The sequence below is a fragment of the Oncorhynchus tshawytscha genome, linkage group LG27, assembly GCF_018296145.1.
Source record: "Oncorhynchus tshawytscha isolate Ot180627B linkage group LG27, Otsh_v2.0, whole genome shotgun sequence".
NCBI lineage: Eukaryota > Metazoa > Chordata > Actinopteri > Salmoniformes > Salmonidae > Oncorhynchus > Oncorhynchus tshawytscha.
The window spans coordinates 4,776,770-4,795,417 of record NC_056455.1 but is presented as its reverse complement, the minus strand read 5'-3'; the positions used below and the strand labels follow the sequence as shown (position 1 = coordinate 4,795,417).

General features: G+C 42.7%; 1 protein-coding gene across 3 annotated transcripts in view; it reads left to right on the top strand.

Moving 5' to 3' along the window:
- ppp1r9ba (protein phosphatase 1, regulatory subunit 9Ba) overlaps positions 1-5,717 on the top strand; it is a 68,672-nt gene extending 62,955 nt beyond the window's left edge. For all 3 annotated transcript variants that reach the window (XM_024390039.2, XM_024390038.2, XM_042307067.1), the window contains exons 10-11: positions 1,800-1,896; positions 2,081-5,717. In XM_024390039.2, coding sequence (XP_024245807.1) covers positions 1,800-1,896; positions 2,081-2,134 — 151 coding nt within the window. In that variant the 3' untranslated portion in view covers positions 2,135-5,717. The remainder of the gene's footprint in view (positions 1-1,799; positions 1,897-2,080) is intronic.
- The last annotated feature ends 12,931 nt before the right edge of the window (positions 5,718-18,648 follow it).

Below are 18,648 nucleotides of genomic sequence, written 5' to 3'. Positions count from 1 at the left end.
AAGCATACAGCCATTTTCCAGCCAAAGAGAGGAGTCACAAAAAGCAGCAATTAGAGAGAAAATGACTCACTAACCTTTTGATGATCTTCATGAGATGGCACTCATAGGACTTCCTGTTACACAATACATATGTTTTGTTCGATAAAGTTCACATTTATATCCACAAATCTCAGTTTACATTGGCGCGTTATGTTCAGTAATGTTTTGCTTCCAAAACATCCAGTGATTTTGCAGAGAGCCACATCAATTTACAATTTACTCATCATAAACGTTGATGAAAGATACAAGTGTTATGCATAGAATTAAAGATATACTTCTCCTTAATGCAACCGCTGTGTCAGATTTCAAAAAAGCTTTACGGCAAAAGCACAACATGCAATAATCTGAGTACAGTGCTCAGCCACCAAAACAAGCCATACAGATACCCACCATGTTATGGAGTCAACAGAAGTCAGAAATTATAAATATTCACTTACTTTTGATGATCGTCATCGGAATGCACTCCCAGGAATCCCAGTTCCACAATAAATGTTTGTTTTGTTCAATAAAGTCCATCATTTATGTCCAAATACCTCCTTTTTGTTTGCACGTTTAGTACACTAATCCAAATGCACAAGGCGCGGGCACTAAGTCCAGACGAAAAGTCAAAAAAGTTCCATTACAGTTTGTAGAAACATGTCAAACGATGTATAGAATCAATCATTAGGATGTTTTTATCATAAATCTTCATTAATATTCCAACCGGACAATTTCTTTGTCTTTAGAAAGGAAAGGGAACGGAGCTCGTGGTCACGGCCGCGTGCGTGACTAAACTAAAGGCTTTCAACCTGACCACTGGTTCAAACAGCTCTTATTTGCCCCACTTTCACAGTAGAAGCCTGAAACAAAGTTCTAAAGACTGTTGACATCTAGTGGAAGCCCTAGGAAGTGCAATCTGACCAAATGTACACTTTATATTGGATAGGCAATTACTTGAAAAACTACAAACCTCAGATTTCCCACTTCCTTGTTGGATTTTTCTCAGGTTTTCACCTGCCATATGAGTTCTGTTATACTCACAGACATCATTCAAACAATTTTAGAAACTTCAGAGTGTTTTCCATCCAAAGCTTCTGGGCCTGAGTAACAGGCAGTTTACTTTGGACACGCTTTTCATCCAAACGTGAAAATACTGCCCCCCCATCCCAAAGAGGTTTTTAAGCTGAAATCACGAGAGTGCGACTCTCTATAGTATGTTGTACCGAAGTTTACTGACTGAAAGGGATCTAGTAAAATGATTTTTCGTCAGACAGCTCTGCAGCATACTTAGCCAGCTACAGCTATTAGGTTCGTCAGACAGTACAGTATGGGGAGCACAGAGAACGTTGGATCTTTGGCTGGCTGGCTGCTATTGCCTGAGCAGAGATGAGATGATGATTAAATGAAAAATAATAAAATCATCAAATAAAAACGAAATAATATACACTGAAATATTGTATTATTTCATCATAATTCCCTATGTTTCTATTGATGTTTACCCAATGTGCACCTTGCAGAGACAATTAAATGTTTTTCAATGTTTTGGCAATTCAATGTAAACTATATTTAGTTTTGTTGAAAACCGTGATAATTTTTTGTATAATAAACCGAACCGACCTCAAAACAGCACTAATCGCTCAGCACTTGTAGGGGGATGAGAGGAATGGAGGTTATAGGTTTGTAGGAGGAAGAGGAATGGGGGTTCTGGGGTTTGTAGGAGGAATGGAGGATTCAGGAGGTGGGCAAGATTCAGCCTAACCACGCCACGCTATGTGTCTCAGGGAGATTGAGTATCTGAAGAGGGAGACGGCTCAGCGCAGAGCCCAAGAGGAGAACGAGGCCACTCATAAGGAAGAGGCAGACAACCTTCAGGACAAGGTGTTGTATATTTAGGTTCTACTGTGTGTGGAAATATTTTATGACATTCTCAATAATTATGTAACACAATTTGCTGTGGTTAATCTAGACACATAGCATGAAGATGCTACTGAGTTATGATCATTCTGCCTTGGGATTTTGTGTGTAATAAACCCCCCCCTCTCTCTCTCTCTGTCCTCCTCAGATCACAGACCTGGAGACCAAGGTGGATGCGCTGAAGACCTCTGATCCCTCCTAAACCTCTGGCAGAGCGAGGGAAAGGAGGAACAATGCCTTCACACTGGGGCTATCCTTTTTCCAATCCACGTTTTCCTTGACGGATTGTCAGAACGACAACAGAAGAAGAAAATAATGGAGAAAGGACGACTTTAAGGGCAGCAGTTTTGGGGGCAGGGGTATCAAAAGACACCTGCAAGCGAAAATGGAAGAAAAAAATAATGTTTTCAACTGATGTCGGTCATTTGCTTCGAGCCGCGTCAACAATCCCTATATGCTCCTTATTCAGAACCTGGAGTCCTTGTTGCATCGAACCACATTCACCTAGTTTAACTACCCAATTGATCAATCTGTGAAGGAGGTCGCTTGTCTTCTATGCTCTTCCTTCTGTCTTATCACATGTAAAATAACTAACCAGGAAATACAGCCCCTACTGACTTAACGCTTCTATACTAGACTTACTGGTTCAATAATAAACTGAATATGGAGACCAGAATTGGACAGAAGAAACTGATATGATGACAAAGATCCTCAAATACTGGTGTATAGCCTACTGGTGACAGACAGTGCTTCTGCTGTTATGGCACGATCTTTTGATTTCTACTAACTGAACAAAAGGAAAATGGCCGCTTCCCCTTTTTTGCTCAACTGCTCCCCTTGAATGATGGAAAGACTCGGGTTGGATTCAAGTTCATTTGTACAGTGATGATATGCTTGTTTTGTATATATTCTTTACATATATTTAAAATTGCTTAAAAAGCTTAAGCAATGTGGCTGGGTTGAGAGGGCGTTGAATGGAATTGACTTAAGCATCGAGAAGATTGGGTATACAGAAGATGGTTTAATTCCAAGTGGATATAGGCCACGCAAAGTGGCACATTTTCCTTTTTATATTAGCAAAATGGCAAACAGGGTGTGAATATGTGCAAGCTTAACAGTTCAATGTGCTACTCGTGGTTTTACTTGCGTATGTCTCACCTTGGGCTCTGATAATGTAGAGGGTCAGTATTATTTGACTTTGTGCTTCGCTCTATATCAATTTTCCGCGCCCCGACCAGGAATGTCTTACTCACGCTCTAACGTTTGAGCCTGGAATCACTGCTAGTTTAGCAAAGGGGTTTAAATTTAGCCCCCAGATCGGTATAGCCCTAAGAATTTGGGGACTGGATGGCAATCTTTGTGTAATGTTGGGGTAACTAGAGCCATGGGATAATGTTGATGTAGCATAGCAGCTTTATGAAAGCGATCGACGGAGGCAGGGGGAAAAATGTTCCAGCATGTCTCAAGTGGCTTCCTATCTCCTTGTCTCCTTTTCTTAATTTCAGCTGATCGGAAAAAAACATAGGGAAGGTTAAAGCAAAGCAGTGTGTCTGATCTGATTCCTACCAGAGGACCTCCTGTCACCTGTCCAGTCCATCTCAGGTCAGTGCAGATGAAGGAGACGGGAGGAGGATGCCACTGTGGAATACTGCGGTGAGGTGAAAGGGCTTTGTCTGTAGACGCGATGCTCTCACTTGAATCTCCAATAATACCAGTCAGCTGCCTTGCTCCCTCTGTGCTGCTCATGTTTGTCAAGTGTCTTTTTTATCCAAGACTAGGCATTTGGAACTTCCTGTCATTACTTATCTGTCCCCTAGTGGCACAAACAGGTCAGACTCATTTGCCCCCCACAATGTATAAAAAAAATCTTAAAAATTGGCCCCATTATTATTTTAATCTTCTGTCATTTTAATTGTTTTAATGTAAAAATGTGTATTTTAACTGTGAAAACTCTTGTCAAGGACATCTGTTTTCATGGGCCCAATGTTACTGTATATTTCTGTTGCAGTACTGCTCTAAACCAGGAGGTGTCCCTATTTCAGTGAGTTGGATTGAGAGAAGGAATATCAGGTCGTGGCTAATTCCTGGTTTACCGTCTCTGGAATAAGTTGACAGGTTTTATGACCATATTTTGAAGTATTAGGTAATATTGGAGTCGATGTGCGAACAACTTCCACATGCTGAGAAGTGGTAGTGAACATAGAACTAAAAAGTGACTTAAAGGCCCAGTGCAGTCAACATGGTTTACCTGTGTAAAATTATATATTTCCACACTGAGGTTTTAATAATAGTGTCAAATTGTGAAAATTATGGTAATGCCCTTTTTAGTGTAAGAGTTCATTGAAAAGACTGCCTGTGAATTCCGGCCTGTTTTGGTGGGATGGAGTTTTGGCCTGCCCTAATTCGTTTTTGGCCTGCCCCAAAAATCTAGTTTTCAGTTTCCCCCTCCCCACCCAGACCACTCCCAGACAGTCCTAGAAAAAGTATTGCTCTTTGCTAAGTATTTAGTTTCTTTTTGATGGTTTTAATTGAAAACCATCACAGTAAGGTACTTAATTGTGACCCAGAAAATGATTTCAGATTGAGATAAAATGGCTGCATTGGATCTTTCCAAGAAAAAGGAAAAACATTTTTTTTTAAGTACTTTTTGTGTGTTTTGTCTTGTATGACATTGAACCATCATTGGCCTACTAACTCCATACAATATGCTTGTATAGGATGCTGATCGTAATATAGTGAGTGTGCCATTATGGAACACACACGGTCCACCTTAGAGATAAGCAGAGCCTCTCTCATCTCAAGACCTTTAAACCACTGTCCCCAATGGTATTATTGCTACTTTGCGCTTTCCTCTTGGCTATATGCGGTATATGTTTACCTTTTTTTAAATCCATCTTCATAGTGAATACCTTGCCCTACAGTTGTGAATCAAAACTGTTGACCTCTACTAACAAAAAGAAAGCGAACTGCATAGAACACATTTGGATCGATACAATGTCTGTTCATGTATTGACTGTCAAATGGACCTAACCAAGGGACATCACAAGGCTGACTTCTCCTCTCAGATGGCGGGCAGACACTGGACAAGTATCATGTACCTACAAACTGGACTAAATTAAATATGTTCACAAAATAATATTCCTTGGCTAGAGCTATGCTGTCAGTAAAGTTACAACCATGGGCAACATGTCAGCAATGGGACAGTTGACCAATGGAAATGTCTGGGTGAAAAAGAGATGTGATTTACTGAAGTGGATCCTTGAATTTGAGACATTTTAGCATCTTTATGATTCCAGTTCTGATACTGCCTCGAGGGGTACTGTTAGAATACAGTACATATGCTGGGAAATGCGTGTTCATATCTGCACTTCAGAATAGGAAGCAACCCCCAATGAGGCCATGGAACAGGAGCTCTATGATCTGGACCCGAACGATTGTATGGTTTCTCTCATCTTTTAACATTCCATTGTACACTTTGTCATTACTCTTTAGGAGTGCATGAGATTCGACATGCCAGACAAAATGCTGTTGGAAACTCATTCTGGATCTCTGCTTCACACTAGGGACTCTTGCATTATTGACCATGGCCCATTAGTACAGTGTAATAGCTTTGCCCTCCTCTGAGGTGGAAGGAAACTAGTTACATTCCTTTTTGTATTTTTCTTTTTATCATTGCCTTGTGGTTTGCAAACACAATGAGTAAAGAGAAAGTCCAGAAATTCATAATGTTCGTCTCTCACATAATTTACTGCCATTGTTAATAAATGCAGATGTGTTGAACAAGAGCTCAAGGGTCACGTTGGCTTGTTTTGTTTTTATAACCGGTTGCACCTGCAATACTTCACTGAAAGGGGTGTCGTTTTCATGAATGAAAGGTGTATTAATGTTGGTGTGTTTAGATTTTATGCACTGAATTTGTTCACAAAAGTCAAGAGGTTCTAAAAGATTAGAGCTTATTTCACTTCAAATCAAATCAAAATGTATTTGCCACATGCCCCGAATACAAGTGTAGACTTTACTTACTTACAAACCCTTAACCAACAGTGCAGTTCAAGAGGAAAATATTTACCAAGTAGACTAAAATAAAAAGTAATTATAAAAAGTAACACAATAACGAGCCTATATACTGGGGGCACCGGTACCGAGTCAGTGTGCAGGGGTACAGGCTAGTTGAGGTAATCTGTACATGTAGGTGGGGGCGAAGTGACTATGCATAGGTAACAAACAAACAGCGAGTAGAAGCAGTGGATAATGGCTGGTCAATGTAAATTGTCCGGTGGCGATTTTCATGAATTTTTCAGCAGTGTAATGGCTTGAGGGTAGAAGCTGTTGAGGAGCCTTTTGGTCCTAGACTTGGTGCTCCGCTACCGCTTGTCGTGCAGTAGCAGAGAAAACTGTCTATAACTTGGGTGACTGGAGTCTCTGACAATTTTATCGGCTTTCCTTTGACACCACCTACTATATTGGTCCTGGATCTCAGGAAGTTTGGCCCCGGTGATGTACTGGGCCGTTCACACTACTCTCTGTAGCGCCTTACGGTCAGATGCCGAGCAGTTGCCATACCAGGCGGTAATGCAACTGGTCAGGATGCTCTCGATGGTGCAGCTGTTGAACCTTTTGAGGATCTTGGGGCCCATGCCAAATATTTTCAGTCTCCTGAGGGGGGAAAGGTTTTGTCGTGCCCTCTTCACGACTGTATGTTTGGATCATGATAGTTCGTTGGTGATGTGGACAACAAGGAACTTAACTCTTGACCCGCTCCACTACAGCCCTGTCGATGTTAATGGGAGCCTGTTCGGTCCGCCTTTTCCTGTAGTCCACGGTCAGCTCCTTTGTCTCGCTCACATTGAGGGAGAGGTTGTTGTCCGGGCACCATACTGCCAGTACTCTGACCTCCCTATAGGCCGTCTCATCGTTGTCGGTGATCAGGCCTTCCACTGTTGTCGTCAGAGAACTTAATGATGGTGTTGGAGTCGTGTTTGGCCACGCAGTCATGGGTGAAAAGGGAGTACAGGAGGGGACTAAGGACACCCCTTAAGGGCCCCAGTGTTAAGGATCAGCGTGGCAGACGTATTGTTGCCTACTATTACCACCTGGGGGCGGCCCGTCCGGAAGTCCAGGATCCAGTTGCAGAGGGAGGTGTTTAGTCCCAGAGTCCTTAGCTTAGTGATGTGCTTCGTGGGCACTATGGTGTTGAATGCTGAGCTGTAGTCGATGAACAGCATTCTCACATAGGTGTTACCTTTGTCCAGGTGAGAAAGAGCGATGTGGAGTGCGATTGAGATTGTGTCATCTGTGGATCGGTTGGGGCGGTATGCGAATTGGAGTGGGTCAAGAGTGTCTGGGAGGATGCTGTTGATGTGAGCCATGACCAGTCTTTCAAAGCACTTCATGGCTACTAATGTGAGTGCCACATTGCAGTAATCATTTAGGCAGGTTACCTTCGCTTCCTTGGGCACAGGGACTATGGTGGTCTGCTTGAAACATGTAGGTATTACAGACTCGGTCAGGGAGAGGATGAAAATGTCAGTGAAGACGCTTGATAGTTGGTCCGTGCATGCTTTGAGTACACGTCCTGGTAATCCATCTGGCCCAGTGGCTTTGGGACTGTTGACCTGTTTAAAGGTTTTGTTCACATCGGCTACCGAGAGCGTTATCACACAGTCATCCAGAACAGCTGGTGCTCTCGTGCATGCTTCAGTGTTGCGTGCCTCGAAGCGAGCTAAGAGCATAAAAGGCATTTAGCTTGTGTGTTAGGCTCGCATCAATGGGCAGCTCACTTCTGTGTTTCCCTTTGTAGTCTGTAATAGTTAAAATTATTTCCTCATAGTGAATCCTTTTCGAAGTGTCTTGTGGGAGCTTTGGACTAATACTTGGCCTAAAGGTATCACAAGAAACATAGCCAACACATCCTTGAATTATTGCTCTTAAGGTCACAGCACCATGCCTATATCCTTGCCCCCCATGTTATTCCCAGCCCCCGCGCTCTTCAGGAACAAAAAGACCTTGCGGACATGCACAACATTAGGTTGCATGACGTAATACCGTTATAAAGTTCTGTTACTTTTCATCAGTTATCATTACTGTTCTTCCATGTAGCTGAGACAGACGTGGATTCGAACTTCAAGTGATCAATTATGGATGACAATAAGGTAGGCTTAGTCCTTGGAATACATGTAGGCCTGGGATTTCAAAAGTTAACATAACATCTGATATTGATAGACATATTAGTCCTATATATATTAGTACTACTAGTAATAGGCTATCTACAGTGGTATAGAATAGCACCTAGCCTATCAGGTGCATGAGACCATTATCGTTATGACTTTATGACACCTGCAATCCTCGAATTCAGGGCGCAGTTCAAACGGGTTTGTACTGGTCGTACATGTTTTAGCAAGTATACCCTTTTTTTTGCATCCTTCCCAAATCGGATGGAAAGCAGTTGGATTTGAAATATCAACAGGAGAGAGATAAAAGAGCCAGTAGTCTAGCCAAAGAAAGACAGGGCCAGCAGTGGAAAGACAACCTGGTCTCAGAGCCTTTTGTATTATTCTTTATGTAAAACTAAATTTGATATTTTAAGTTTGCATAAGACAGATGGTTACTTAGGTGGTTGGTCGGGCGTATAACGCAAATGTCTAGCAACCCAAAGGTTGTGAATTAGAATCTCATCATGGACAAATTTATAATTTTAGCTCATTAACTTTTCAACAATTTTTACTACTTTTTAGCTACTTTGCAACTACTGAGCATGTTCGCTAATCCTCCTTCCCACAACCCTACCCCTTTTAGCTAACCCTTCACCTAACCCTAGTTTAATTATTTAACCTACCTCCTAAAATTAACCTCAACCTTACACCTAGCCTAGCTAACGTTACTGAGCTAGATTGCATAACATATTGTACATTTTGCAAATTCGTAAAATATAATATGAATTGTAATTTGTAACATATCATACGAAATGGGTGATGGACCAAATGTATTACATACTATACAAAATGTAACCTACCATACTAATTGGAGTGTCTGATTTACATACAGAATATTAAGACCAGGTTTGGAAAGAAGCTAAGCTAAAAGGACAACTTGGTTAAAGGTTTTGATACGGTAGACCATTTCATTATTTTGTGCCGGCCAAGGCGCATTGGTGTCTCTGCGGGGTCTTTGGCCTGGTTTTCTGACTTCCTCTCTCAAAGAGTGCAGTGTATAAAGTCAGATCATCTGCTGTCTCAACCACTGCCTGTCACAAAGGGAGTACCTCAAGGCTCGATCCTAGGCCCCACGCTATTCTCAATTTACATCAACATCATAGCTCAGGCAGTAGGAAGCTCTCTCATCCATTTATATACAGATGATACAGTCTTATACTCAACTGGCTCCTCCCTGTATGTTGTGTTAAATGCTCTACAACAAAGCTTTCTTAGTATCCAACAAGTTCTCTGACCTTAACCTTGTTCTGAACACCTCCAAAACAAAGGTCATGTGGTTTGGTAAGAAGAATGCCCCTCTCCCCACCAGTGTGATTACTACCTCTGAGGGTTTAGAGCTCGAGGAAGTTACCTCATACAAGTACTTGGGAGTATGGCTACACTGTCCTTCTCTCAGCACATATCAAGGTTAAATCTATACTTGGTTTCCTCTATCGCAATCGCTCCTCTTTCACCCCAACTGCCAAACTAACCCTGATTAAGATGACCATCCTACACATGCTAGATTACGGAAATGTAATTTATAGATCGGCAGGTAAGGGTGCTATCGAGTGGCTAGATGTTCTTTACCATTCGACCATTAGATTTGCCACCAATGTTCCTTATGGGACACATCACTGAACTCTATACTCCTCTGTAAACTGGTCATCTCTGAATACCGGTCGCAAGACCCACTGGTTGATGCTTATTTATAAAACCCTCTTAGGCCACACTCCACCTATCTGAGATATCTACTGCAGCCCTCATCCTCAACATACAACATCCGCTCTGCCAGTCACATTCTACTAAAGGTCCCCAAAGCACACACATCCCTGGGTCGCTCCTCTTTTCATTTGGCTGCAGCTAGAGACTGGAACGAGCTGCAAAAAACACTCAAACTGGACAGTTTTATCTCCATCTCTTCATTCAAAGACTCAATCATGGACACTCTTACTGACAGTTGTGGCTGCTTTGTGTGATGTATTATTGTCTCTACCTTCTTGCCCTTTGTCCTGATGTCTGTGCCCAATAATGTTTGTGCTGCTCCCATCTTGTGTTGCTACCATACGGTGTTGTCATGTATTGCTGCCATGCTATGTTGTCTTAGGTTTCTCTTTATGTAGTGTTGTGGTGTCTCTCTGGTCGTGATGTGTTTTGTCCTATATTTTTTGCCTTTTGGTAGACCGTCATTGTAAATAAGAATTTGTTCTTAAACTGACTTGCATGGTTAAATAAAGGTTAAATCAATTAATAATAAAAAATTCTCCCAACTGGATGAATTCACTGCTTCAAGCTTTTCTCTTTTCCCTTGTGAGTCATCATCCGATGTGAGTCCACGGGAGAGTGCAACCAGCACCAAAGCCCATCTGGTATCCTAATCCCACGCATCAGGAAACTATCCAGTCAGAGCTTCCAGAGAAAGCAAGGGGGAAATTGTTAGGTACTCCTGAGAAAAATGTAAGTCTTAGAACACATTCTCAGAACTCAGAGCCATGCAGCAAAGCTGCTCGCCAGACCAAGATGCCCACTATGGTAGAGGACAATGTCTCTGTGTCGACAATGTCTCTGTGTCGTCGATGAATGTTGATTCAGAGACATCTAAAATCATGGACACATTTGTGGCGGCTGCAGAGAGCTTTGTAAAAGGCATTTGAAGCTGATGACAACACGAAGCAGTCTGATTTTGTAGACAGCATTATGAACTGGGTAAAGAATGTATTAACACAGAGTCACAACACTGAGTCACGTACCTGTGAGGACAGAATTTTACAGAGCACACCCACTGCTTCCTCTATGAGTATGGACACAACAGCCTGTGATGCTTTTAAAATCATAGTAGATGGTGTGAAAAGCCTGTTCCAGACCACAGAGTACTCTGGTACAGACTCGGTCCTTCTTCAGGATTCAAACGATTCAGAGACCTCATCCACAGACTCAGAAAAAGGTGTTGTGTCCGAGATGAAGATGTGGTCTGTAGCACAGGTGATTTGCCAGTGTCTTCAGAGAATGCTGGGGTATTTTCTCTCCCGTTGTGTCAAAAGCAGTGCTACCATGGCTGATGCCAAAAAAGTCTCTGATCTTGGTCATCATTCAGGAGGTAATTTCCAGGTCTGAAGAAGTGAAGACCTCTGGGAAGTTCGCCCAACTACATAACATTTTGGGAACTATGACGTAAAGTGTAGCGATGGCTCAATGTGAAGGCAATGAAGAGCTGGAGCACACTTCCTACAGGACTGCCACGCAAAATAAATGCCATGCTGAACAGATTGAACGTCACTGAGTGCGCCCCATTAGTTTGCACTATATATATATAGATCAACGTTTTTTCGGTGATCGAATCAACATTATATCAGCCCTTTTCAATGCAACACACCAAAACAAATATAACTTTTCAAGATTGAGTCTGATTTTGTTTTATGCACAGCCAGAGCCAAAGGAGTAGAATTCTATTGACGGGAGTAGCCCATAAGCGGTCTTTCAATCACCCGCGAGTGAATGCACTTTTCAGATCAGAGCCGCCGGTGTGCACATTTGTTGATATACTTTGCCGAGTTACCGCTTCCTACAAGAGCACAACATGTATAGGATACGTTTGCCTTTGAAAAGCCAGTCAGGTAAAAAGCTTATGTCTTAATTAAAGGAGCAGTGTTGTATTTTGAGACAGGCTTGAATATGCAAACAAGCCTATAAACAGAGGGGTAGCCTACACTGTCTAATTCTCTGTATGGTAATAATAATTCATTTCATTTTGTAAAGTGGTTTCTTACATATTACAACACAATACAATGCAATTTAGTCACCTATTTGGTGCATGGTGTTAGACCAAGTCAAAATTAATTAATTAATGTCAATCCCTTCAGTATGTAAACACTTTTTAAAAGTCTCATGCAATGTAGGCCTGCATTGAAAATCATAGAAGTCAAAAGCTATTTCCATGTGAAAATGTTATGGGATTTCGGCCTACATCATGCTCAAATAGCCACAATAGCCTATTGGCTATTGTCTAAAACTGTAAGTGTTCACTGTAAATGCGCGCCAGAAGTTGCAAAAACTCTCACAAAGCTCAAGTTTCCGCTCACAATAGTTTTTTTACCCCCCTTTTCGTGGTATCCAATTGGTAGTTACAGTCTTGTCTCATCGCTGCGACTCCCGTACAGACTCGGGAGAGGCAAATGTTGAGAGCTGTGCATCCTCTGAAACACAACCCAACCAAGCCGCACTGCTTCTTCACACAAATGCCCACTTAACCCGGAAGCCAGCCGCACCAATGTGTTGGAGGAAACACCGTACACCTGGTGACCGTGTCAGCGTGCACTGCGCCCGGCCAGCCACAGGAGTCGCTAGTGCGCAATGGAACAAGGGCATCCCTGCCGGCCAAACCCTGCCCTAACTCGGACGACGCTGGGCCAATTGTGCGCCGCCCCATGGGCCTCCCGGTCGCGGCAGGCTGCAGCAGAGCATGGACTCAAATCCAGAACCTCTAGTGGCACAGCTAGCACTGCGGTACAGTGCCTTCAACCACTGTGCCACTCGGGAGGCCTGACAAGACCAAAAATTTGCTCAGTGCCCCAAAAAATTGGAGGGAACATTGCTCCCAGGAAGTTACATTCCTAGTGAGTTGCCTGTCTATAGTTGTCCGATTGTACCAAGTACAATTATTGATGTGAATGATGGTACAGTCCGACCCTCCAGTGGGTGGCAAAACCATCACTGGTGTAGTTAACACAATCCTGGATGTTGTAAATCCAGCAGGACTACATGAAGTCATCTCCATGGATAAGATCCTCACTCTGTCCCAATATATAGTTGATGAACTCCAAAACCTGATTTTGAAACACAGAAACGTGTTTGTTAATGGAATCAGTGGCAGCGGGGAAAAGTGTGTTAGACATTGTTCTAACGACTTTCACGATGAGGGAAAAACAATCAGGGAAGCTCTTTTCCGCCAAGCCTGTGTGTATGCCTTTGCTGAAATGTCAGTGAAGTAAGTTGCTGTTCCCTCTTCTCATCCCTGCTTCTTGCGAAAAGCTCTGCAGTCTCCAACAGCTCTTCACAGCTCCATGACAATGTTGTGAATCTGTTCACAATGGTCCATCAAGTCATGGACAACAATGGAACCGCAAGAAACATCTGAATCATATGTTCTCCCCACTGAGTCCGAGGTTTTGACAGAGTAGGGGTGACAGAGTGATTCCTCAGACTGAGTCTGTTCATCTTCAACTCGAAGGTAGACAAGCATAGAGGTTCTGGTTAAAATGTTCCTATTACATTTTAAAACGCTTTTATTACAACACTATTGCAACACTATTATTTAAGTGTTGATCCTGGGTATGCTGTTCTCTTGCCACACAATATAATAATCCAACAATAACAATATTCTATCTCAGCTGCTAATGACTAGCAATGTGAAGAAGGAGTTAAAGAAATGCGCTAACCATATTGTCCATTAAAAAGAAAATCAATAAATATATATTGTGAAATGTTAAGAATATACTGTGGATCTATATGAGTGCACGGTTATACTTTATACAAGTAGTAAAGGGAATAGTGACGAGTTAGGAGCGAGGTAGAGAGGTAGATAACACATAGAGGCAGCAGTGGTGTGGGTGGGTTGGGTGTGTGTGTGCGTGCGTGCATGCGTGAGTGAATTTGTATTCGATGTGGGAATGCAGAGTCAGTGCAAATAGCCTTAAGGACAGCCAGGGGTTAGCTGTTCAACAGTCTTATAGACTGCAGGTAGAAACTCTCTGAGCCTGTTGGTCCTGGCCCTAATGCTCCGAGACCACCTGCCAGACGGTAAAGGAGAAAACAGTCCATGGCTGGTGTGGCTGAAGTCTCTGGAAATCTTCTGGGCCTTCCTCAGACACCACCTGTCTCAACAGTATCTATGCTGCAATAGTCTATGTGCCGGGTGGCTAGGGTCAGTCTGTTATATCTGGTGTAATTCTCCCGTCTTATCTGCTGTCCTGTGTGAATTCAAGTATGCTCCCTCTAACTCTCTTTTTCTCCCTCTCTCCCTCCCCTCCCAGAGGACCTGAGCCCTAGGATCATGATTCAGGGTTACCTGGCCTGATGACTCTTGGCTGTCCCCAGTCTACCTGGTCGTACTGCTGCTCCAGTTTCAACTGTTCTGCCTGCGGATAGGGAACCCTGACCTGTTCGCTTCCTCTTTAATTCCCAATTAAATTGCCTGCATCAGTTGCGAAAAAAGGGGTTGTGATGGTGGTGCAAATGAGGATGTGTTCAACCCTCAGTTCCGAAGCTTCTTTACTTTGTTTGTTTTGTTGTATTTAAAAATGTGCTTTGTAGCCTTGTTTCAAGTTTAACCAGGATCGGATCCACTCATTTCTTCCTTTGGACAACACATCTGTTGGCTGTTTCGTCGTGGCCTTTCTCTGCTGGAGATCTGTTAGAGGATTGGATTGCATATGTTTTTTTGCATACGGTATTTCATTTGTTTGAATGTGATTTATACCGTGTTGATTTGTGGTTAGTTGTAGTTGAAGACTACTGAGATTTGATACTCTTTATGGTTGTATTATAAAAGAGTTTGATTGTATGATTGAGGCTGGGTTTAAGCTACACTTTTATGAACGGACAAACATTGCGTGACTAAGGTCACTTGAGTTCACTGAACTCCTTTACCGGGCTGGACTCTTTTAGGCCCGAGGTACAGGACTTTTCTGGAGGAACCAGAGCTCATTGTTCGTCATATTATTACGTGTGTGTGATCATTTATGTTGGTAATACAACCAATGCAAAAGAACAGTTGTTTTGAAGTTATTTCCAATGTTTTTAATGGTTTATGAAAAGTGTATGTCCATCCTTTTCCATGTGTCCTTTGTATTGGTGTAGACTTGACGGACCAGACGGGACTCATTCCCTCACAAAACAAAAAGGAGAAAGCAATATTTTCTCTGGTAGGCACAACCTAACTGGCACCCCTACAAACAATAACCTCAAGTCAAAACCGTTACAACATGCCTTCAAGGCAACTCGGCCGCTCGTCTAAAACCCTTCCTCACTGTTTGTTCTTTACATGTCTCCCGACTTCCTACTGTCCTGTAAAAAAAAATATAATAAATAAATAAATCAAAGGGAAGGAGATCAGAGCTCCTGGTATATAACATTTGTTTTACCTCTCTGCCAAACCACATACAATACAAATCTTTTGACACCCACCAGAAAATTATTCTAGGGATGACTGTATCAATCAATAAAAAACACATACAGTATAAATACATTAAATAAATAAAGACATGCACACGCAAACCAAATAAATTAAAATACACAAACAAATATCCCAGTACTTCATAAATATAAATATATATATATTTTTTAAGTATAAATAAGTATCTAAGAGACTCAACAGACAAATCAAACAGTGGCCATGGTTTATCTCACATCCGAGTTAGAGGGAGTGCAGGCGGGGACTTGCCACTATCTGGCAGCTATCAGTGTTGCTTTATCTCAAGGAAAATCTGAGACAGCAATCAGAGGTGTCGTAGAGTGGCAGGACAAGCTAAGAACAAAACCCTCATGGGGAGAAAGAGATGAAGAAACGCAGGTAGAACAAGGCCAGCTACCTGCAGTTATAGGATGAGGACCAGATCTTGGCAGATAAGGGATGGCACCAAAACCAATTGTGTAGCGTCCCTCTCTCTCAGATAAAGTGCTCCGCTTGCTTCATGTTTTCGAATGTCCCGTTTGACCTTGATTGACAGAATAGATAGAAAGACTGAAGCAGGCTCAAATGACGCAGCTGGCTGAGAAGTCCAATAGGCTTCTGGCATGGACGACCCCACTCCGGTCCTCCATCCATGTCTGCACAGGTTTTGCTGCCGCTGTAGAGTGCAGTCCAGCCCCTTTGTCCTGGCCTGAAAAGGAGTAGTTCAGCCCCTCTGTTCTGGCCTGGAAGTCAGGTGTTCGACGTTGCGCAGGCTGCGTTTTAGGTTCTGTGTGAAGTCACGGAGCTGCAACAGGATAAAGTGAGTGGCAACCTGAACCTCGTAGTCCCCTGGGAGGCGTGAGGCCAGTCCCGAGGCCTCGTACTGGGCCACACTGCTCATCTGGCCCGGCTCCTGCATCTGAACAGCACAAAAACACACACATACAGGAGGTTATCAACCTAAACGAACCTCTCAAGCCTGACAATATGAGTGTAGGACCTCAGTGATCTTGCTATTACTCAGGGAGTTTGTGTGTGTCAGTCTCACCTTGTTGACCTGGGCCAGCAGGTCTCTGATGTCAGCCAGGAGTCCTGTCACCTTTTCAGTGGTCACACGCTCCTTCAGCACACCCAGCACATCCTGATACAGCTGCAGCCCCGCAGACATACTGCTCAGACACACCTCCTGTAGGCGTAAGCACACAGCTGGTCAGTCAACTAAAAATGGACCATGGCCAGTATGCTAGGACACAACGCAATAAGGAATCGTATCAGAACTATTCATGTCAGCTTTATTATTCCATCTGCAACATTCAGAAGAACCGTAGCAGTTTCCCCCTCTCTCTCTCACACACACACACACACACACACACACACACACACAACAGTGGAGGCTCCTCAGAGGAGGAAGGGAAAGACCATCCTCCTCAGTGAGTTTCATAAAAATACAAAAGTTTTATTGTGAAACATTAAAAAAGGTATCCTTTTTTAGATAACTATACAAAATATATTCACGTCACCAAATAATTGATTAAAGCGCACTGTTTAGCAATGAAGGTCTACAGTGGAGTTTGTTTACTTAGAACCTGAGTAAAAACTAACAGACAACTGGGAAAAGCTCAAACTAAGTATATTCACCCAATGGGTCAGACAGCTGAAAAGACAAAGACATATTCCCACCAGCACAAGTATTTACACCACAATTTAGGCAGAGTCTCCTCCTTTTCTCTAAACATGACATATTTGTTGCTTGGCGGGAAGTTAAGTGACGTGTGCAATAAACTGTTCCTTCATGTGACCTGACCTCGGCCCCCCATTCCTCACTAATCCACAGCTCTCCACCCTTATCAGTGACCGCAACCATGCGATTGCCTTTTCCCTCACTTAGCAACTCTCCAAGCCCATTGCTCATATCCACACTTTATTGACTCCACCATATACATTCCTCCTACAGATAACCATTAACTTCTGGTGTAACAAGTATTTCAAATTACAACCCAACAGCCTCAACAGCACTTTGTAGGGTAGCACCATGGTGTAGCTGGAGGACAGCTAGTTTCCATCTTTTTCTGGCTACATTGACTTCAATACAAAACCTAGGAGGGTCACGGTTCTCACCCCGTTCCATAGACTTACACATTAATTATGACAACTTCCTCCTACCTATCAGAGCTCCTGCAGCATGAACTGACATGTTGTCCATCCAATCAAAGGATCAGAGATTGAATCTAGTACTGAACGCATAACCTACAGCTAGCTACCACGGCAGTGTGTAAAATGTGGTGAGTAGTCGACTCAGAGAAAGACAATAGCTGGACAGTTTTGAACAAATCAATTTCTTCAAAAATTAAGGCGAAGCAAAAGAGCGAGAGCCATATTTCGTAGTATTTTTTTTCCACTTTTACTTGCTTAGCTAGCAAGGCGGATCTCGACCTGTGCAATTACGTTGTATAGGTTGTAGCAACATCATGATGGGTAAAGGGAGGAAATGTATCATGTAGTAGTCTCAACCTATCGATGTTACATTGAGCTGGGTGAATGGAATATGAATGACAGTCATCCAATACACTGTAATAGAAATAAGGCCATGCTCATTTAAAAAAAAAGATTGTCCTCCCCTATCTTAAACGGCAGCGTCCAGGCACTGACACACACACTCACCAGGGTGAAGTCGATTTGGTTTAGGGGTCTGCAGACAGTCTTTAGTTCTGGTGCTGCGGGGATGCCCAGGGAGGTCACCATGGACTGGTACGGTATGTTCCTTGACTGGCTGGACAGGTCAAGGGTCAGGCCCTAGGAGAAGAGGAGTGGAGTGGTTATAGAGCTGGAGCCAATGTAATGCATACAATGTATGTCTATGGGTTGACTGCAGATCAAGCAGAGAGAAGTTGGGGTTAGTGCCCTTTTGGAATCTGTGTTGTTAGTGGTCATGACAGGTTGTAAAACCAAACCACACCAAGTTTAAATGCACAAAGAGATGCATTTGTTTTGCAATTTAACTAAACTACCGTATATTTTCCTTAATGTGCCTGCAGTTACACGGTATGATTGCATTTACTAAATTTACTAATATTGATCTTTGTTAGATACATGCTTGTGCATTGTTCAACGCAAATATGTCCTGTCGTGTGCTAGGGTTTGTTTTATGCAAAAACAACACAATGTTTACATGATCTAACGGTCAACGTGATTTCAACTCAAATCGAGCATTTAAAGACCATGCAAAGCTGCGTAATTTTACCCATAAAAGTTTGCGATTAAATTACATACAGTAAAGACCATACACACCACGTAAGAATAGGGCATCGTCGCCGTCCAACAGACTTACCGTGATTTTGACACTAGACTCGTGAACCA